Source organism: Pongo abelii, chromosome 13, assembly GCF_028885655.2.
Source record: "Pongo abelii isolate AG06213 chromosome 13, NHGRI_mPonAbe1-v2.0_pri, whole genome shotgun sequence".
Taxonomy (NCBI): Eukaryota; Metazoa; Chordata; class Mammalia; order Primates; family Hominidae; genus Pongo; species Pongo abelii.
In genome coordinates this window covers 123,544,290-123,567,151 of record NC_071998.2, presented here as the reverse complement: position 1 = coordinate 123,567,151, position 22,862 = coordinate 123,544,290, and the positions used below count along the sequence as shown (strand labels likewise).

General features: G+C 52.5%; 1 protein-coding gene across 7 annotated transcripts in view; it reads right to left on the bottom strand.

Annotated features, from left to right (window-relative positions):
• The window catches only part of NTNG2 (netrin G2), an 82,699-nt gene that overhangs the window by 16,203 nt on the left and 43,634 nt on the right, over positions 1–22,862 (bottom strand). For all 7 annotated transcript variants that reach the window (XM_054520748.2, XM_054520751.2, XM_054520750.2 and 4 more), the window contains one exon: positions 1,735–1,907. In XM_054520748.2, coding sequence (XP_054376723.1) covers positions 1,735–1,907 — 173 coding nt within the window. The remainder of the gene's footprint in view (positions 1–1,734; positions 1,908–22,862) is intronic.

Here is a 22,862-nt window from a genome sequence, read left to right as displayed (position 1 = left end):
AAAACACAAAAATTAGCTGGGCCTGGTGGCGTGCACGTGCGGTCCCAGCTACTTGGGAGGCTGAAGTGGGAGGATCGCTTAAGCCCAGGAGGTTGAGGTTACAGTGAGCCATGACTGTGTCACCGCACTCCAGCCTGGGCGACAGAGTGAGAGACCTATCTCTAAGAAAAAGAAAAAAAAAAAAAAAAAAGGAGGCGTGATGATGGAGAGAACAGAGGCAGAGAGGAGGGAAGAGAGAGAGGCCCTCAGGACAGACAAAGGGGCAGCAAATTTGTGAGTCAGAGAGAGTGACGGCCACTAAAGAGAGACCTCAGGCAAGGGTTTGGACCACAAACAGATGGGGACAGGAAGCTGGGAGGAGGCAGCGGCCGGAGTGGGCTGTCAGCCCCCGGAGTGTTCTTTGTGCCTTTGAAGACCCGAGAGTGCTATTGGGTGCCTGCCAAGTCACCCCTTCAAAGGCCTGTCTCACCGCCTGCTGCAGCACATGCGTGACATGCCTGTCATGGCCTCTGCACATGGCTCTCAGCTTTGATCAGCCTAAAGTCACATAAATCTTTCACCCGTCGAGGGAGGATGCCTAGATGGGGTGCAGGAGCCCACTGCCCAGGCCTGGTGTGGGCATCAGATCCAGTAGCTGCCCTAAGCCCTGGCGTCGGCATGCAACTCACTGTGAAACCTGGGAGGGCCCTGAGGTTTGCTGGGCCTCGGTCTGCTCATCTGGAAAATGGACCGTAATAAGGACTCCACCCTGCAGGGCTGCGTGAGGGTGAAGCAAGATGCACAAAGTGCCTAGGAGGGCCTCGGGCACCAACCACACACTTGAGAACGGCCGGCATCCGTAAAGTGGCAATGGTGGGGGTCAGGGAGAGCCCACCCCAGGGGCAGTCTGTGGTCTTCTCCATTTGTAGCCCAGGGGCTTCCTGGCATTCTGATTTCACGGAGACAGCGTGGACTACGCTGGGGCCCCCCTGAGTGGGTGGTCCTCCGAAGGGGGTCTATGATGCAGATGTGAGTGGGCAGGCCCTGAGGATGGTTCCCTGGCATGGCTGGGCGAGGACAGGACAGGGGTGGGCAGAGAGCACGTGCGGGGGGGACTCTGGTGCAGGCCATAGAGGACACATCTGTAAAAAGGGATAACAGAAGCTCAGCTCCCAGGGGTTGCTCTGAGGATGGAGGTGAGTGCTGAACACGCAGCACTTGGCCTTGGTGGCTCGTTCCAAACACCCCAGGGATGCTCATGATCAGGGATGATGCTACTGATCCCCTCACCTGAAGTGGGGGTCCCACCCCATCATTCCCTGCCATCCCACAGGAGCCGCCTCCCAGCCTTCAGGGTCAAGAAGGGGAAGGGTTGCAGAAATGCTGCTGAGCAGCTCATCTCGGGTTTCCCTGCGGACCAGGGCTGGAAGGGCAGCTTAGCATTCGGCAGGATGCAGGTATGCTACAGGGACTTGTTATAAGACCTGGCGTTTGGGAGCTGTAGAACCAGGTGTGTGTGTGTGGGGGCATGCATGCACGTGTGTTTCTGTGCATGCACATGTTTGTGCATTTATATGTGTGCCCATGCCTGTGCATGCATGCTCGTATGTTTCTGTGTGCACGTTTGCATGCATGTGCACACCTATGTGCCTGTGTGCAGGTATGTGTGCGTGTGTATGATCCACAGCTCCTGGGATTGACGGGCGGGGAAGACTATAGCCACGTGGGCTCGTGGCCCCGGGGCATGGCACGTACAGGCGTTGGGAGAGCCGTGGGGCAGCGGCAGGTAGGAGCCGGCCCGCCAGGACCGGGTGCGGAAATTCTTCTTGCACTTGCCGCAGTCGGGGCCGGTGGTGTTGTGCTCGCACTCGCACTGCAGGCTGCCCTCGCGCATGGAGCACAGGTTGGCGTGCAGGTTGCACTTGCACCTGGGGAGACACCGAGAGGGTAGAGATGTCAGAGAGCTTGCGGGCAGCCTGGCCTGGCCTCTGGGGAAAGGAGCGCCTCCCAGGAGGGGCCCAGGAGGGTGTTGGGCTGCCCAGGAAGAAACCCTGGAGGCCACCAGCCCAACCTTTAGGACAGAAACTCCTTGATTCCCCTTCCTGCAGAGAGATCAACGCCGTGTTCCGAAGGCCACATCTGCACTCACTGAGCGGCTCTCCTCTCTGCTCCGATGCTGGTTTCAAGGATTCCTCACATCTTAGTTGGGGAAAGTGATGATACTGCCTTGTCCCAGATGCTAGATTCTCAGTAATACAGCTTCTGATCACCCTAGCTTTTGACTGAGGTGGGTTGATGGGTGACAGAGGCTGCTGCCAGCACCTGGTGTAGACAGGGACCTGGCCATGGGCTGCACCTCATTGTGTAGAAAGGCACCTGGCTTCAGGCTGGACCCCTGCTGTCAGCTTGTGGTCCATGGCCACGACCTTGAGGGCAACAGATAGAACCCCCAACTCCCACACCCCTGTCAGTTCATTTACACGTGTATTATGCATCCATTCATTCAAATATTTATAGGCGATTCATTATTCTGAAAACTGGTAAATAAAGGGAAAGAATCAAGCATTTATCCTGCCTGTCCTATATAAACTGTACCTCGGGGTAACCGAAAGTTGATGAGGGGAACCTTCTTTTTATAGAAGCATTTCACGAGAGAATTCACAGTCCCTGATGAATGAATGGCTCCAGGCACTGAGCCACACTTGCCCAGAACTTCCCACTGAGAGGCCAGCAGACAGTGAGCGTCTCTAGAAGAACACACCCCCATCCGAAGCCAAAGCAATTGAACCTGAATCAGATCAAGCCTCTAGACCCAGCTGTGAGCACACAGGAAGGACAGAGGACAGAGCATCACCCTGAACAACACCAGGGGACGCCATCCGCAAGATCCGGACTGGAGGAAACTCCGGCAGTAATGACCCAGTTTTTCCAACGGATGAGTTGCATGGAGAAAAAATTGATATGGATAAAGGATGGACCTAGAGCAAGAGAAACCTCAAAAGCATACCAATTAATGGCAGACGTGAAGCTCCTCTGGCCCTTGGTTCAAACATCCTGTAAAATCGAACACACAAACAAATGGAATATATATTTATGAGATAACTGGAAATTTGGACATTGCCTATATTAGATGATATTAATGTTTACTAGGTGTGATGATGATATTGTGGTTATGTTTTTTAAAGTCCTTATCTTTTAGAGAACCACACAGGCCAGGCGTAGTGGTACACACCTACAATCCCAGCACTTTAGGAGGCTGAGGCAGGAGGATCAACTGAGCCCAGGAATTTGAGGCCAGCCTGGGTAACATAGTGAGATCCTGTTTCTACAAAAGATAAAAAAATTAGCCAGTGTGTTGGCACATGCCTGCAGTCCTAGCTACTCAAGAGGCTAGGGCGGGAGGATCCCTGGAGCCCAGGAGTTCGAGGCTGTAGCAAGCCATGTTTGCACCACTGCACTCCAGCTTTTGGGAGACAGAGCAAGACTCTGTCTCCGAAAAAAAAAAGGGCCAGGCGTGGTAGTTTATGCCTGTATTCCTAGCACTTTGGGAGGCCAAGGCAGGCAGATCACTTTAGGTCAGGAGTTCAAGACCAGCCTGTCTAACATGGTGAAACCCTGTCTCTACTAAAAATACAAAATTAGCCAAGTGTGGTGGTGCATCTGGTAATCCCAGCTACTGGGGAGGCTGAGGCAGGAGAATCGCTTGAACCCAGAAGGCAGAGGTTGCAGTGAGCCATTGCACCACTGCACTCCAGCCTAGGAGACAGAGCGAGACTACATCTCAAAAGAAAAAAAAAAAGCAGAGAGAGATACACACAGAAATATTTACAGATGAAATTATCTGACGGGCAGAGGTACAGATGAAACAAGAAGGCTCACTAGTTGGTAACTGCAGTCGGGTGAGAGGTACACAGAGGTTCATCATAGCAGACTCCGTCTGCTATGTTGGAAATTTTGTGTTGGAAATTCTCCATAATAAAAAGTGAAAGACAGTGTGCTCTATATTCTGATATGGGAAGATTTCCAAGATACATTATCAATATTTGGAAAAAGCAAATTGCAGAACAATGGGTTTGGTAGAATCCTATTTTTATTAAAATAGCAAAGAAAAATATTTATCAGGCACCTGTTATGTGGCAGGGGCTCTGAGCTGGGAACAGTGAGTATAATGTCAACAAAGCAGATGGCTCCCTGCCCTGATGGTGCTTCGGGTCTAGCAGGGAGACAATGAACAAAATCAGTGATTGGAGGGGACAGGGAGGGAGGATAAATAGGTGGCACACAGGGATTTTTAGGGTGGTGAAACCATTCTTTGTGATGCCACAATGGTAGATACGTGGCATTATGCATATGGCAAAACCCACTGAAGTGTCCAACACAGAGTGAGTCCTAATGTAAACAACAGGCTCTAGTGAATGACACTGTATCAGTGTTAGCTCATCATTGTAACAAATATACTCTAAAATAGGGGAAACTGTGCAGGGGTGGTGGGGAAATGGGAACTTTCTGTACTATCTGCTCAATTTTCTGTAAACTTAAAACTGCTCTAAAAATAAAGTCTATTCATTATAAAAATAAGAATCACACACCTCTTCCAGTGTTCAACTGTTAAAAGAGCCCACGGGTTGTGCAAAGAAGAAGCCATCACGGGAGTCCAGGGTTTCCAGGAAGAACAGTTTTAAACTAAGACCTGAAGGAGGATCAAGAGTTGCCGGGCCAGAAGGGGAGAACCTTCTAGAAAGAGGCAAGAGCATGAGGAAAGCCCTGGGGCTGAAAGGAGTTCCACCCCTGAGGTCTGCAATGAGCCTGGGGGTGGGGGAGGCCAGATCAGGAGACGGAGGCGGGATTTTACTCTGCAAGCCTTTGACTGGTTAGGCGTGTTCTGCTCTGGGCCATATTTTATATCGCTGTGGCTGCTTCATGGAGACTGGTTTGTCTGGGAGACAAAAGCCTGGGCAGGCAGAGACCAGTGAGACCCTGCGAATAGAGGCCTGGACCAGGGCAGGGCACCTGGGCCCACCCATCCCGCCTGGGGTGTGCGGCATCTTTTTGTTTTTTGAGACAGTCTCACTCTATCACCCAGGCTGGAGTGCCGTGGCACAATCTTGGCTCACTGCAACTTCCGTTTCCCCCTGACTGGCTCTCATCCATTCAGAGATTGTTTTGAGGATGTGTAACTGGCATTTTCTTCTCTCTTCATGCTCCCCTTCCACTGGGAGGGGTGAGGCTTTTTGTTTTCTCACCTCACACTCCCCAAATCCTCCCGGACACCACAGGCTGCAGAGCTCCCTCCTCGAGTCTGGCCTCCCTCATATATCAGTCCTGCCAGGCGCTTCATCTGAGCCCTCCTCCCTCAGCTCTGCCCCGCCTCTGTCCCCGTCTGACTGGGAATGAAGGGTCCCCTGGGGGCCGCCTTCCAGAGCAAGGATCTGGGTGGGGAAACAGTGGCCCCTGCGTCCACCAGCCCTGGGGCTTCCAGCTAACCCCCATCTGCCAGCTTTGGTAACCAGGGCTGCCTTCCTCCTTGGGGTCTTCTCTCTGTCCTCGAATTATCCTGCAGAATGGTTAGGGAAATTATGGTAAATCCAGGTGATGGAGTCTTTTTGTTTTTTGAGACAGAGTCTCACTCTGTCACCCAGGCTGGAGTGCCGTGGCACAATCTTGGCTCACTGCAACTTGCGCCTCTCGGGCTCAAGCAATCCTCCCTCCTCAGCCTCCCAAGTAGCTGGGACCTCAGTCGCGTGCCACCATGCCTGGCTAATTTCATTTTTATTTTTTGTGGAGATAGGGTCTCCCTGTGTTGCCCAGGCTGGTCTCAAACTCCTGGTCGAAGTTCAAGCAATCTGCCCACCTCACCCTCCCAAAGTGCTGGGATTACAGGTGTGAGCCACCGCGCCTGGCCTAAAGTCCAGGTTTTAGAAATGTTATTTAGAAACATGAGGTCAGGCCAGGGTGGAGAAGGCAGTGGGTTTCTGAGCTGACACCTTTCCTCCCAGGAGGAGGAGAGAATCCTGTAGGCCCTGGGTGGGCGGTGGGAGAGGGGGCACTCAGGAACCCACCGCTTTAGGTTACATGTATCCACTGTGCCGTGATGCTCAGTTCCCAGGATGAAGGACGTCTCTGGAATTCTCCGGAACAGAATTCCGAGGCAGAGCAAGAGCCCTGGCCAGCAGTGCTAGCCACCGCTGAAGTCTGTGTTATTTTAATTCCATCTTCCCCTGAGAGCCTGGAAACTAACCCTGCCGAGGTTTTACTGCAACACCAAGCTGAAATAAATAGAGCATTAAAAAGCTTGTTCACTCTTTCCCTGGCATTCCCGTCCCTCCACTGCCACATGCGTGCCACAGGACTGCTATGTGCTTAGCTTTGGGAAAGGCACAGAGGGGGACAGCAGGCACCTATTGGTACGGGTGTCCCTTCTTTCTGGAGATGCCAGATCCCAGAGATGGTCCTTGGCACAGAAAGTTCCTGTGCTTAAACCTTTTTGGTCAAGCATATGATGCTCTCCAAATCCCCTGATATCTGCTCCTTGATCCCACCTCACTCCACTGAGGGTCATAATACATCTCAGCAGATTAAAGGCTCTGACAAGATCTGCAGGGAAGAAACCTGTCTGACTTTGTCTAACAAGAGTTTGTCTGCAAAATCTGACCTGGGGAGGTTTTAATTCTCAACTTCTGAATTCCTGTCTAACACCCCCCTGAGCTGGCTGGAGAGGAACACCTCAGCTGTACGGAACCAGGGATGTGCTCTGCACTGCTGGCCTGAGGAAGGGATATTTTTAGATATCAGCTACAGAAAGAAAAGATTGCCATCAACTTTGGGTGATAACATTGACCTTGGCTTAGTAAAGATGCATAGAAGACCGGCTAAATCCAAGAAGCATATTGTAACAGTGATAATAGGTAGCCACTGGATGTCAGCTGGACAGGCTGGGTGGTGCAGGTGGGGAGAAGTCGCCCAAGGTCACACAGTTGGTTTCTCCTGACCCAAATCCAGACGTCCCTCCCCAGCTGGCTCTGCCCAGGCTCCATCCTGGCCAGCCCCTCCTATCAGTCCTGTCTTCCTCGGGAACAGGAGAAGGTATCCTGGCCTCTTCAACTCCCTGGCTGAGCCCCAGAACGAGCACAGTGCCTCCTCTTCCAAAGGAGAGAATTGCCCTGTCTAGCGGGGCTGCAGGGAGGAGCTGGCACTGTGTGGGGAGAGGCTGGCAAGGCTGGCACAGACATGGCACCTGGTCAATGCGGGTGCTTCTGGTCTCTCTGACTTTTGCAGGTCACTGTGGGTGGCACTGCCTCTGTGTCTGTGTGTGTGGACATGGTGTTTGTGTATGACCTCTTGGCCTCTGGCTCTCTCGGTGCCCCTCTCTCCATGTCTCCGTCTTCTGTCTCTTTGTCTCTCTCTCCATGTCTCTGTCCAGCAGATGTTCTGATCTTGCTTTCCTCTGGGCCTTTGTACATGCTGTTCCCTCTGCCTGGAATGTACTACAGGCTCCGCCCGTTCTCCTAGAGCTAATATTTAGAGGTGGTGTCAGATTCTAGGCCAAATGCCACTTCTTTGGGGAGGCCTTTCACAACCCCTACCTCAAATCAGCCCCTGCTACACTCTCCCTCCCCATAAAACTCATCATGATCAGCACTGGCTCCCAAAGTGGGGTGTACCAGATGACTGGGGGAGATGGGCGCATGGACTGTAAAACAGTTCCACAGGCTATTATTTGTTTTTGAATACACAGTATGTTTTTTTAAATGTCAAACTCATAAGACCTGGGATCACAGAACTACTGCCTCAGTGAGGCCAAATTTTTAAAGCATATTAATTTAAAGAAATTATTAGGTAAACAAATAAATCAATAATATGGGAGACCCACATAAAAAGAATGAAGTTGGACCCTTCACATCACATATAAAAATTAACTCAAAATGGATCAAAGACTTGCAAACTAGAAAACTCTTAGATGGAAACGTAGGGAGCCAGGTGCAGTGGCTCACGCCTATAATCTGAGCACTTTGGGAGGCTGAGGCAGGCAGGTTACCTGAGGTCAGGAGTTGAAGTTGGTCAACACAGTGAAACCCCGTCTCTACTAAAAACACAAAAATTAGCCAGGTGTGGTGGTGGGTGCCTGTAATCCCAACTGCCTGGGAGGTCTTGAGGCAGGAGAATCACTTGAACCCAGGAGGCAGAAGTTGCAGTGAGCTGAGATTGCACTTTGGCCTGAGCACAGATGAGACTCTGTCTCAAAAAAAAAAAAAAAAAAAAAAGAAGGAAACATAGCGGCAAATCTCCATGACCTTGAATTAAGCAATGGTTTCTCAGACAGGATGCCAAAAGCAAAAGCAACAGAAGAAAAAAAATAGATAAATTAGACTTCATCAAAACTAAATATTTTTGTACTTCAGAGGACACTGTCAGCAAAGTGAAAAGACAACCCACAGAATGGGAGAAAAATTTGCAAGTCATGACATAGCTAAAAAGGAACTTATATCTAGAACATCTAATGAACACTTAAAAGTCAATAATAAAATGATAAATAATCCAGTTTTTAAAATGAGGAAAGGATCAGCACAGACATTTCTCCGAAGAAGGCATACAAATGGCCAAGAAGCAGATGAAAAGATGTTCAACATCACAGCCATCACGGAAATGCACACCAAAGCCATAATGAGATACCACTTCACACTCGCCAGGATAGGCAGAGTCAAAAAGACAGATAATCACCTGCCGGTGAGGATGCAGAGAAATCAGAACCCTCATACGCTGCTGATGGGAATGTAAAATTGTGCAGCTGCTTTGGGGAGTGGTCTGGAAGTTCTGCAAAAGGTGAACTTAGAGTTGCCCAGTAATTCTACCTGGGTATATAACCAAGAGAAACAAAAATGTGTCCACACAAAATGTGTACATGAATGTTGATAGCAGCATTGCTGATAATAGTCAAAAGGTGGGAACAACCCAATGTCCATCAACAGAAAAACAAAATGTGGTATAAGCAGGCAATGGAATACTATATAGCCAGAAAAAGTAATGAAATACTGATCCACACTATCACATGGAAGAAACTTGAAAACATTATGCCAAGTGAAAGCAGTCAGTGATGAAAGACCACATATTGTATAATTTCTTTCTTTTCTTTTCTTTTTTTTTTTTTTGAGGAGGAGTCTTGCTCTGTCACCCAGGCTGGAGTGCAGTGATATGATCTTGGCTCACTGCAACCTCCACCTCCTGGGTTCAAGTGATTCTCCTGCCTCAGCCTCCTAAGTAGCTGGGATTACAGGCGCCCACCACCACATCCAGCTAATTTTTGTATTTTTAGTAGAGATGGGGTTTTGCCATGTTGGCCAGGCTGATCTTAAACTCCTGACCTCAAGTGATCCTCCCAAGTTGGGCCTCCCAAAGTGCTGGGATTATAGGCATGAAGCACCGTGCCCAGCCATATTGTAAAATTTCATTTACACAAAATGTCTAGGATAGGTAGATTACTTTTTCTTTCTTTTTTTTTTTTGAGACAGAGTCTTGCTCTGTCACCCAGGCTGAGTGCAGTGTCACGATCACAGCTCACTGCAACGTCTGCCTCCTGGGTTCAAGTGATTCTCCTGCCTCAGCCTCCCAGGTAGCTGGGATTACAGGCATGCGCCACCACACCCGGCCAGAGTGTCTTTTTAGGGTGATGGAAATGTTCTAAAATCTGCTGTGGTGATGGTTGCACAACTCTGTGAATAACCTAAAAGCGACTGAATTATATGCTTTACATGTGTGGATTGTACAACGTGTGAATCACATCTGGGTAAAGCTGTGAGTGAATGAATGAATGGGGTATGTGGAAACAGTGAAGGGCTTACAGCTTCCAGGCTTTTCTTGCAGTATCTCTCCTAAAAATCTTCAGAGATTTGTTTTCCTATTTGTATAAACCTATCACATTGTGGCCGGGCGTGGTGGCTCACGCCTGTAGTCCCAGCACTTTGGGAAGCCAAGGCGGGTGGATCACCTGAGGTCAGGAGTTCGAGACCAGCCTGGCCAACATGGTGAAATCCCGTCTCTACTAAAAATACAAAAATTAGCCGGGTGTGGTGGCAGGTACCTGTAATCCCAGCTACTCGGGAGGCTGAGGCAGGAGGATCACTTGAACCCAAGAGGTGGAGGTTGCAGTAGGCCGAGATCGTGCCATTGCATTCCAGCCTGGGGGACAAGAGCAACACTTGGTCTCAAAAAAAACAAAAAAACAAAAAACTAAACGCTATCACCTTGTGCCTCAAAGGAAGGCTCCTGGGTAGACAGCTGATGCGTGAGTGCTCACTTTGCATGAGGAACTGTTCTGAGAGTGCCACCCGAATGAGCACATCAGCCCTTCACAGCAATCCTCCAAATGACATGTCATTATTATCTCCGTTGTGCAGATGGGGAAATAGAGACTTGGGATGGTGAAGTGAGCTGCCTGAGGTTCCACAGCTGGTAAGGGGCAGACGCAGGACTTGAATCCAGGCAGCTCGATTCAGAGCCACACTTAGTGTCTGTGCTCCCAGGTGGCCCTTGTGGCAGGAGCCGGGAGCCCCCATGGCGCTGGTGGGCAGGGCTTCTGCCCAGCTCATGGTGCACACAGCTGTGTGGCCTGCACAAATTCTTAGCCAAACTGAGTCTCGCTTTTCTCACCTGAAGAGCGGGAAACAATATCTTGCGTATGCCACAGGCTGCCACGCACACCAGTGACACTGGCCCTGAGGAACGATATGGACCGCAGCGGCCACATCACCCACACTCATCACGGTTGGGGTGACACAAAAGCCCTGGCACAGAGCGGTGCCCACTGGGGTTTGTGTGCCTTCCTTTTGTCTTTCTGGGTGACTGAGAGATGGTAGCCCCATCCCCCAGGCCCCACTGGCCTGGGGTGTTCTGCCAACGACTGTGTGACCTCAGGAAAGTTGCTGAATTTCACTTGGCCTGTTTTGTAATGTGTAAAATAAGGACGGCAGTAACACCTGCCTCATGGAGTTGTTGGAAGGATCAGCTGTGAGACAGTCTATAAAGCTCTTGCGTGAGACAAACAGGTGCCTAGGACATGCCAGTTTTCCATTTCTTATACTGAGGAGCTCCTAGAGCCAGGGATCCTCAGAGCTTTCAATGAGTGAAGTTATCACCTCTTCATAGGAAACTTATGCAGAGTATACTATGACTATCTCTATTTCACAGACAAGGAAATGAGGCAAGAGAAGTTAAGCAACTTGCCCAAGGCCACATAGCTGGTGAACCCCACTTTAGGAAGTGGGCAGGCAGTGGGCAGAGCCTGAAGAGTCTCAGTGTGCTGGATCTTGGATAGACTCAGGCTCCTGGAACTGCAGCCACCCCACAGCTCCCCCAGACACAAGCACAACCTTCCCCTCCCTGCGTCAGGCTGCCGGCCTTCTGTGATTTCTCTGCCCTATTCTGGAAGGCCCTCGGGAGATGAAGTAAATGACATAAATAAGCAAGCACATAGAAATAATTTGCTGAGTGCTCCTACGTGGACAGACGCCATGCATTATTAAACAAATCCTGGTGAAAACCCAGAAGGCACTGTCCTTCCCACTTTACAGGTGAGAATGTGAGGCTCAGATGGGTCAAGGGCCAGGGCTGTGGGTGGAAGAAGCAGGCTTGGCACCCGGGGCTTCATGGCACTAGAGCTGGATCTCACAGCCACCTGCCCCCTGCGTCTCTCTCGGAGCTGGCTTCACGTCCATTCCATGGGGACAAAGAAGGCCAGGAAAGGGGCCACTAAGCCAGATGCCCCCATGCCTGCTGCCCGTGGCCCTGTTTACCAACCCTATGGCCCAGCCACGGCCAAGGAAATGCAGCCAGAGAAGAGGAAAGAAGCCCCCTTTGCCACGTGCCCTCCCGGTACCAGCCACTGCCTGGATCTGGACCTGGGTGAGCAGTCTGGGCTCCTGCTGCACTCCAGCCCAGATATTTCCCCTTCTTCTGTAGGATCAATTTTCCCAAGGGATCGCTCTCTGAATTTGACCCTCAGGAACCATCAATCTCACCAGAAAACCATCACCTGGGCCACCTGATCCCCGACAGTACTTTTCAGCTCATCCATCAGAAAGGATGATTTAATAATGAACATAGAGATAGGGCATGCTGGCCAGCCCATGAGGCCAGCAGACCCCTCCCAGGCCACCAGGGCTGTTCCCTCTCCACCCCTGCCCCATTGTAGAATCCCACGGCTTTAGCTCTTCAGACGGCAGCAGGAAGGTTCCATGGGACACACACAGACACACACAGACACACACACACACACACACACACACACACACACAGAGGCTGAGTCAGCAGCCAGATTCTTACCCAGGTTTTGCTACTGATTTGCTAGGTGACCTTCAGCAAGTCACTTCTCTGGGTTTAATTTTTGGTAAATGTCTAACACACTGCCTGGCACACAGTAGGTGCTCAATGTTTGCAGAAAGAAGCAAGGGAGGAAGGGGATAATGTATGGAAGCTCTGTGTGCAGCATCCGGCATGGAGCACCTGCTGGGTTAAAGACCGGTGAGTGTCACGGCTGGGCTGCAGCACCAGGTTGCGCAGTGGCCAGACAGTTGGGTTCAAATCTCTGACCCCTCAAGCTGGGCAAAGGCAGGAAGGTGACCAGCCTTGGGGAATCAGTTGGTGTCCTGTAACCCTAGGAAGTGGCTGTTTCCGTGTGGCAGGACTGTCAGGGGTCGGGGAAGGGCAAGCTGAGCTGGTACCCTCGAGGGCTCAGCACTGGGTCTGGCACAGAGCATGCCCTCCGGAAATGTCAGCTATTATTATTGTTGCTATTGTCAACAGCCAACAGGTGATAGAGGGAGGGACGGAGACGAGAGTGCAGGGGCTCCCAGGTGCCAAGATCGGCCTTACCTGGCAGCCCTGAGGTGCCTGGCCCCAAGGGCAGGGCCCTTTATTCATGCTGTCCCGTCCAACACCCACCTCAGAGCGTCTTTCAGAGCCTGCAGCTCCCCAAAATAGAGATAATCAACCTATTCTCCAGGCCCCTGGGACCGCCCACAAGGGGTGACACACCCCCTGGCCTCTTGGAGGATTCAGTAATATATTGCCAGATATTTATACTTTATTTACTTATTTTGAGATGGAATCTCGCTTTGTCATCTAGACTGGAGTGCAGTGGTTCGATCTTGGCTCACTTCAACCTCCACCTCCTGGGTTCAAGCAATTATCCTGCCTCAGCCTCCCGAGTAGCTGGGATTACAGGCACCCGCCACCACACCTGGCTAATTTTAGTATTTTAGTAGAGATGGGGTTTCACCACGTTGGCCAGGCTGGTCTTGAACTCCTGACCTCAAATGATCTGCCCACCTCAGCCTCCCAAAGTGCTGGGATTACAGGTATAAGCCACCACACCCGGCCCCCACTGGCCTCTTGGAGTCATTTCCCCACAGAGCCCCATGCCACAATGGTTGCCAGATTTCCCAAATAAAAATACAGGACACCGAGTTACATTTGAATTTTAGGCCTGGTGCAGCGGCTCATGCTTGTAATCTGAGCACTCTGGGAGGCCCAGGCAGGAGGATTACCTGAGAACAGGAGTTCGAGACCAGCCTGGGCAACAAAGTGAGACCCCTCATCTCTACAAAAAATAAAAAAAAAACAAAATTTATCAGGGCATGGTGGTGAGCACCTGTCGTCTTAGCTATTTAGGAGGCTGAGGCAGGAGGATCGCTTGAGTCGAGGAGGTTGAGGCTGCAGTGAGCCGTGATTGTGCCACTCTACTGCCCTTCAGCCTGGGTGACAGAGTAAGACCCTGTCTCTAAAAAAAAAATTTTTTTTTGAATTTTAGATAAATAATGATTTTGTTAGTACAAGTATATTCCATGAAATATTTGGGATATACTTACCCTAAAAAACAATGATTCCCTTGTTTATCTGAAATTCAGGTTTAACTGGGTATCCTGTATTTCATTTGGCAGGCCCACCTGTTACCCTGCTCACCCGTGTGACTGTCTGGCCCCTCTGCTCAGACCCTGACTTCTCTCACGGCCTGACATGGGGCGCACTCACTCGCTTGCTGGAAGCTGGCCCTGTTGCCAGCAAGGACAGAGCCACAGCCACCTTCTCAGCTAAGTTTCCCTTTTTCTTGAATTGATGAGTCCCTAGTAAGCCCCCAGAGACCACAGCTGTTAGTAGGCAGCACCGGGCCTCACCTCCAGGGGAAAGTCCAGCCCAGATAACACCAGTTCTCTGGGAAACGTTGCAGGCCCAGCTGGGGGCCCGACAGCCACACGAAGGATGACAGGGGCCCTGGCCCGTGCCAGGCAGGAGCATGCCTTGCCCTGCAGGGAGGGGCAGGCAGCTCCTGGAGCTGCTGCGGGGGCACTATCTGGACCCGGGCCTGGCACCGTCACTCCACAAAAATCGTGAGCGGGGCCCTTCCCTCCTCCCAGGGAGAGAGGAGCGGGGGATGGGGGGGTTTGGAGAGTCTCCCAGACTGGAGGGCGGGTGGAATGTAGGTCAACTCCTGGCTGCCGGAAAGAGTGATGTCATCCACTCCTTGGGGGGAACGACGGAGGAAGCGGTGAGTTTGGGTGAGCAAGCCAGGGACGGTGCTGGAGCTGGGCAGGGAGGAGGAGGCCCCAGGGCTGGCTCCCTGCAAAGGCAAAGCCCCATGGGGATTTCAGAGTGTTCACGGCCATGGCTCTGAACTGGGGTGGGCAGGTGCTGGGCTGGGAGAGCTAGTCCCCAACTTCTCTCAAAGCACCTCCTTGCAGGACCATGGAGGTTCCTGGTCATTAATCACATTGCCTGGTCCTTCTTTCCTGGTATGTTACCACCAGTCCCCACATTATTACATGTCACGTATACTGAGACTGGCCTCGCAGAGCTCTGGTACCTTGGGGGCTAAAGTTAGACTACTATTTTAACGCAACCAGCAAGGTTTTCCAATTTCTCTTGCCAGATAGCGCATTTATCTTTGGGTGAAGAGTATTCTTTTGTTTTGGGAAAAACATTTTTCATGAGCCTCTGGGTTATGGGCAAAATAACCTAAAGCAAATCCCAGATCTTACGCTGGCCTGGAGATGCTCGCAAGGGAGGCTGGTGTGTTCTGCAGGATGAAGGAGGAGGCTGAAGCAACAAAGGTGCTCCCTTCCTGAGGACTCACAGAGCTGGGGTTGGGGGCCTGGACCGCAGTGAGGAAGGATGCCGCCCTGGGAGGGGGCTGGGGGCTTACATGGCCAAGGGGTTTCTCCTCCCCAGCCAGTGGGTGGCTGTGGCCAACGGATGGACGGCCTCAAGGTTGGTGATGGCTAATGGAAATCCTCTCAAGTCCTTCTTTTTTTTTTTTTTTTGAGACAGAGTCTTATTCTGTCATCGCCTAGGCTGGAGGCTAGAGTACAGTGGCACGATCTCAGCTCACTGCAACCTCCGCCTCCCAAGTTCAAGTGATTCTCCTGCCTCAGCCTCTTGAGTTTCCAGGATTACAGGCATACATCACTATGCTTGGCTAAAAATAAAAAAAATTTTTTTTTATTTTTGTATTTTTAGTACAGACGAGGGTTTCACTATGTTGTCCAGGCTGGTCTCGAGCTCCCGACCTCAGGTGATCTGCCCTCCCAAAGTGTTGAGGTTACAGGCATGAGCCACCGTGCCTGACCTCAAGTCCTTCTTTTCTACATGGTAATTCCCATCTGCTATGCTCAGGCCTGAGTCAAGATGTCATGAAACACGGTGGCCTGGGGATCTTGGTCTTCTTTGGGGGGTTGGGAGAGATGTGTCCTTGGCTCGGGCAAGCAGTGTGGGGAGACGGGCAGCAGCCGGAGAAGCAACAAATGGTCAGGAGGGAAGCCTGCAGAGGCCAGCTTGATTAAGAGGTGACAAGTGACCAGAGGACACAATGGATTTGAGGATCATGGTGAAAGGAACGTGGTAGCAAACTGGACTTCTAGCTAATTCATGGGATGGGGAAGCCTCGGGCACTAGAGGGAAGGAGGCTGTTGGATGCTGGAGAACTTGGGACTGTTTGGGTCAAAGGACTGCCATTCAAACCTGAGACCCTGAGAAAGCGGGGAACCAACAACAGAGCCGTGGGGACACAGGGGAGGTCTGGGCGGTCTGGGTTGGTCGCCTGGCGCAGTCTGGCTTTTCCAGGGTAACATGGACAAATGCTGGCTGCTGCGCCTCCTGGAACGCAATCAGGCCGGCAATTGAGTTCATTGGCTAAATCAAATTTGGGCTTCTGTGCGAAGCCCTTTTCTATTAAGTGCTTTAACATACCTCACCTCCTCAGTCTATTGATAAATTCTATTACCCATTACAAAGCCAGAGGCAGCTTCCTTGTATACAACACAGAGGCTGATGGGCGGGTGCTGGGAGGTTTGGGTGTGCGGCTTAGGGGTGACACGGTGGGTATGGCCAGGGCCTGCAAAGGCACCCCCAGCCCGAGCAGCCTAGCTGACTTCAGCGAGGTTGCTTCTTTCCCTGTAGGAAGGCCCAACACCCCCGAGGGAAGGACCAGGCCCAGGTGGTAGCCCAGAGAGGCCCATTTCTCACACAAGGAAAACAGGAGAAGGAGCAGGGTGTGATGGTGGAAGGGTGGGAGGCGACAAGGGTGGGTGCTAGCAAGCCCAGCTGGTCCTGCCTCTCTGCCTCCTAGTGCCTATATTCCAGTCTCTTTCTTCTCTGGAAAGAGTTCCAGATAGTAAGACTTCTTTGTTCATGTAAGTTCATTTGTTCATGAATGAATAAATGAATGACTGACTGACTGAATGAATGAATTCCACACATATACAGCACGCCTACCTGGTTCTGGGTGCTGGTGCTAAGGTGAGAACAAGCCAGACCCCATCCCTGCTCCCTTGGAGCTCAGAGCCTATGGGGGCGGGTGTCAGACGTGTACGTGCATAGCTATGGTAGCTATGGCAAGGCTGTGGGATTGCCGCAAGCCGCCAAGGCAGAAGAAGGGGACCGAGGGGCTGGTTGCACAGGTCTCCAGCCTTCAGGAGCTCCAGAGAGGTGCTCTCTGAGCCAAGTCCTGAGGGGTGAGGAGTCTGCCCGACAGGAAGGCTGGGGAGGGCTAGGTCATGTTCCAGACAGAAGTACTAGCCCCTAGGCCAGCCTGAGAGACCCAACCTTTGGGGTGGCTGATCTTGGGAGTCTCAGAGCCCAGGCTGCAGAAGGAGGTGAGAGGGAAAGTCTGTGGTCACAGAGCACGGACTTGAGTCTAAGGTCAGTAGAAGACCACTAGAGATATTGTGCAGAGAAGTGACTGGGTTTGTATTTAGGGACAAAAAACTACAGAAAGAGCAAGACTGAAGGGAAGAAGCAGTCATGTCCCGAAACCAAATCCTGATGCCAGCCTGCACCTCTCTTCTAGGGGGCAGGGCTGCTGATAGGGGTTCCACCTTGGGACCTAGTTCAGGCTGAGAGTGGGATAGAGGGATGGTTAGAAGCCCAGAGGGGTCTTTGCCCCACAGAGTGGAAAGAGGCCTTCAGGAACCCAAGCATGAAGTGGGTGCCTCAACATGGGGGAGAAGCACAGAGAAGCCCCGAGCCCAGGGCAGTCAAGCCAAGGCCTCTGGTGAACCCCGGGCTCCTGCGGAGGCCTCCGCTCACCCTGTGGGTCCGCGTCTGTGAGCAGGGGTGCAAGGCAGCCGTGTGGAGTGTGAACGTGTCTATGACTGGGTGCTTCTGGAAGTGGATTCATGTGTGTGGGTGGGGCAGGTGTGTGTTTATGTGTGAGTCAGGGGCACGTTACAGATGAGTGAATGGCTGCGTGTGTGTGTGACTTGGCGGGTACATCTAAGGGAGCATCTGTGAGTCTAAAACAGGCTTCACATGGGATGAAGGGCCAGGGATCCTCTACAATGACCCACCCCACGCTCCCTCTGCTGAGATGTGGAGGGAGGCAGCCCAGCCCAGGGGCAGAACAAGGCCTGAGGATGAGCCTGGATGTGGCCTGTCCTCTCCCCACCCAACTTCCCCTCTCCAGCCCCGTCTGTCCTGCCCAATTGCAGCTGGGAGACCCAGCAAGCCACAGAGCTGGGGTGGGGGGGACAGCAGCCTGCCAGGTGTCGTGGCCACAGACCCAGAGGAAGTGGCCCAGGCAGAACTAGGTGGGGCTCAGTCCCCCGTCTGCTGTTGGCAGCAGCACTCTCCTCCGAAGTCCCTCTGGCTACACCTACTATGAACTGAGCTTCTCATTCCTGCTTGACTGTTGACTGATGAAGGGGCAGAGGACAGAGCTGGAGATAAAGCCAAGGAATTCCACTCGGCCCCCAGGCGAGTGACGGAGGAACATGGTCTGTGTGTTCAGGTGACAAAATACCGACTCCTTCAAGGGATCAACGGCTCCCCTTCCTCAGGCACCTCCTGAGTATTGGGACTTGAGCCGGCAAGTCTCAGACAATCTTTACAAGAGCGGGATCCCATTTTACAGGTGGGGAAACTGAGGCCTGGAGAAATGGAAGAAACTTGCCAGAAAAGAGCAAATGGAAAGAACTGGAATCTCAGGCAGGCTGCTCGCTGGCACCGTGATGTGCCACTCTTTAATCAGGACAAAGGGACTTCTGTGAGTCACCAGGGTGGGCCACCCTGGGTTGTCAGGATGGACATGGAGTCTCTAGAAGGTGTTAGAAGCAGGGTTTCTGACCTAAATATGAAATCAGTCAGCCTTTCCTCCTTACACATGCTGGTGGGCCCTCTGTCCTGTCAGCTCTCCGCCCACCCCGATCATTTCCTCGGCTCCTGTCCCGAGCGTCCCTCCCGCCCTCCCCACAGCTATCTTCAGTCCTGGTGGATTCTTCCCATCCCAACGCCAACGCTGAGGCGCCTCCCGCCTTTCAGGAAGAGCCCTCTCCCCTCCCCATTCCCCCAGCAGCTCACACCCCATCTCCTTGCTCCCCTTCTGAGCAAAACATTTTCAAAAGCTTGCCTACACCCCCCCTTTTTCACCCCTATTTCACTCTTTTAAAAGTGTTGGCATTCACCCTGAAACCACCCCACGAGGGCCTTCATCCCGGACTCCCGGGCTCTGCTCTGGGTGCGTCTGCTGTGACCTCCATCTTCCAGGTCCATGGGCCCACGCTGGCCTCCTCCACTTGGACCCTCGGCAGCACGGACACAGGTGGCCGCTGCCCTGGAGGCACCGCTCCCGCGTGGCTTTGGGGCACCGCCCTGCCAGATTTCCCCTGTCTCTGATCTCAGGGCTGCAGCCCGCCCGGCTCCCCGGCTCTCCTCTCGGAAGTCTCGCACGCCCCCACGGCGGGCGTCATCGTCACCGCGGAGCTCAGGACTCCCCGCGCCCAGTCTCGCCTGCGCTTCACACTCAGAGGCCCAAATGCTCCGGATGCCTCCAAAACGCTCACAACCAACAGGTCCAAAATAGAAGTCAGGCTTCCTCCAGTGCACAGCCGCGCTGGAAGACGGCCCGGCAGTTTCTCATAGAGTTAAACACGCTCACCAGACGACCCAGCCGTCCACACCTGGGTGTTTACCCAAGAGAAGCGAAAACTTATGTTCACCCATAAACCTTTCCACGAATGTTTATAGCAGCTCTACTCATAATCGCCCCAGACTGGGAGCCACCGAAACGTCCTTCCACGGAGAATGGGTAAACAGACCGTGGTGTGCCGTGCACAGGGCACAGTCCTACTCAGGAGTGAGGAGCCTGAGCCACGCAGACGGCCACGCCATAAGCCTCAGAGGCACGGCGAGGACGAAGGAGACCCCTTGAAAAAGCCACCTGCCGCACGACTCCACTTACAGCAAATTTTCAGGGACCAGACTGGGGGCTTCCAGGGGTCTCGGGACGGGGGAAGGGGGTGGCTCCAAAGGGTAGCACAGAGAGTTTTTGGAGAGACGGGCTGTTGTGGACCCAGGCTGTGGTGGCGGTTGCATGACTCTATCCACGTGCTAAAATTCCTAGAACTGTACCCCCAAAAGGTCCATTTTGCTGTATGAAAATATAAAAATAAAAAATTAAGAAATTTAAAAAAAAATTCCCCTCCAGAAAATTCCCTCACCTCTGTCACCATTTGACAAGGCAAAACTTCCATCCACCCAGTGTCTCAAAGCCAGACGCCTCCCACCGCCTGCTCCCACCAGCCACTCAGCAACACTGCCACCAAAGGCCACCTCCAGGCAGCCCACATCACAGCCCCTGTCCCTGCCGGAACCCGGCCAGGCTGCTGTCAGTCTTGGTAGGACCCGCCTGGTCTCCTGCGGGCCTCCAGCACCACCACCCCCAACTCAGATTTCCAAAACCGGAAATCAGATCACACCTCTCCCCTGCCTGTAGCCCTCCCACCAAACTTCAACCAAAACCAACTTCCTCCCGCCGCGGCTGCAGGGCTGGCGTGATCTGGCCCTGCCTGCTCTTCTTTGGAATCTTACTCACCCACCACAGCCGCATCACATTGAGTCCTTAGAAGGCACCGCGCCTGTCCCGCCTGCTGTCCCCCTGCCACAAATGCCGTGCCCCCGTTCCCCCTTCAGGTTTCTTCTTCAAAGCCCCCTCCCTGGAGGGCCTTCCCTGACCCCCGGGTCCAGGTCTCAGGTTGGTTCCCAGCTCCACTCCCATATTGCCCTGGGTTTTGAGATAGGGTCTCGCTCTGTTGCCCAGGCTGGAGTGCAGTAGCACAGTCATAACTCACTGAAGGCTTGACCTCCTGGGCTCAAGCAATCCTCCCACCTCAGCCTCCCAAGTAGCTGGGACCACAGGCACACACCACCGTGCCTGGCTAATTTTTGTATTTTTTGTAGTGACGGGGTTTCACCATGTGGCCCAGGCTGGTCTTGAACTCCTGCGCTCAAGCAATCCGCCAGCCTCAGCCTTCCAAAGTGCTAGGGTTACAGGCGTGAGCCACTGTGCCTGGCCTTGCCCTGGTTTCTTTCTCACCGTGCACCTGTGGGCACTTGGGGGTACTGGATTTGTTGATTCCTGCTCTCCCACTATGGGAGCATCAGCCCCTCCATGCTCTTGGACCCTGGCACCCTGCTGTGTCCAGCACATCACAGGTGCCTGCTGTGGGCCAAATCGTGTCTCCCAAAAAGATATGTTGACATCCTGACCCCCAGTGCCTATGAGTGTGACCTTACATGGAAACGGGGTTTTGTGGATATGATGAGGATGTAAGTTAAGCTGGGGTCATGCTGGAGGAGGGTGGGCCCTTATCTGATGTGATTGGTGTCCCTGTAGGAAGAGACACGGGGAGACAGCATGTAAGACAGATGCTCAGGGAGCGGACAGCCGCAAGACAAGGCAGAGACTGGAGTGACGCAGCTGCAAGCCCAGGAACGCCAGAGGCTGCCGGCCCCACCAGGAGCAAGCGGAGGGCGGAGGGTGTGGGACAGGTTCCCCACTGCAGGTTCCACAGTGAGCCCAGCTGCACCCTGATTTCAGAGTCCTGACCTCCACCCAGTTTGTGGTACTTTGTTATGGAGGCTCCAAGAAACCAAGGCAGTGCCCATTAGAAATATGTGTTAATTCATCCCTGCAAGGTCTGAGAAAAAACATCTGTTGAGTGAATTAATATGATGGCGAGAAAGCTCGCAGAGGAAATGCCTTCTCAGGCAAGAGAAGAGGAAACCCCGATTCTGCCCAGTGCCGCTGGGAAGGCGTTGCTGTGCGTGACTCTCTCCCAAGCACCTGCAGGGCTCCCCGAGCCTCCTGTGACCCTGGCCAAGGCCAAGATGCCCCTCCTGCCCTCTCTGCCCCACCCAGCAGTGGAGCAGAGCCAAAGACCAGAGGAGACCCCAGGCCCAGGGGTCAACCACCCGCCTTGGCAGTGGACCCCCCAACTCTTTAGCACAGTCTGGCCCCTTCCCAACACCGGCACTTCTCAGTGGAGGCCGACGTGGTCTTGAATCGTGCATGCCTGCTTTTTGGTGGGAAGCAGTAGCTCAGGGGGCCTGGGAGATGCAGTTGAAGGTGTGTGAACTGTGCTTAACAAAATGTCTGTCCCCAAAGAGCTGGGTGTCCCCAAAGAGTTGGGTTTATTTTATTTATTTATTTATTTATTTTTTATTTTTTTGAGACGGAGTCTTGCTCTGTCACCCAGGCTGGAGTGCAATGGCATGATCTCGGCTCACTGCAATCTCCGCCTTCTGGGTTCAAGTGATTCTCCTGCCTCAGCCTCCTGAGTAGCTGGGATTACAGGTGCATGCCACCATGCCTGGATAAATTTTGTATTTTTAGTAGAGACAGGGTTTCACCATGTTGGTCAGGCTGGTTTTGAACTCCTGACCTCAGGTGATCAGCCCGCCTCGGCCTCCCAAAGTGTTGGGATTACAGGCGTGAGCCACCACGCCCGGCCAAAAGTTGAGTTTAAAAAATGAAAAGCAGAACACAAAGCTGCCTTTCCAGGGACTCTCCAAATATTTTGGGATCATGGACCCCCTTTGAGAATGGAACAAAAACTAGGGGCTCTCACCAACTGACTGCATACACACGACACTTAGCATATATTTCAGGGAGTTCATGGATGATTGAAGCCCACCCTTTGCACTCCTAAGAGCCCATAGGCCCCGGTAGAAGAACCTCCAGGCCCTCTGTGATCTGCTGTTCTTTCTCCGTAACCCTGACAGTCGTGGCTCCTTTCCCTGGATGGTCTCACTTAAACTCCAGGGTGATTGTCTCCATTTTGTGGAGGTGGGAAGGAGGCAAAGACAGGTTAGGCAACTTGCCCAGGGTCACACCTAATCTAGAATTTGCACTTGGACAGTCTGACATGGAGACCACCCATCCATCTATTTCCTTCATTTTTTAGTGTGCTAAAATATACATATATATTTATCACCTTACCATTTTTTTTTCCTTCGATATGGAGTCTCTCTCTGTCACCCAGGCTGGAGTGCAGTGGCGCGATCTCAGCTCACTGCAACCTCCACTTCCCTGGTTCAAGTGATTCTCCTGCCTCAGCTTCCCA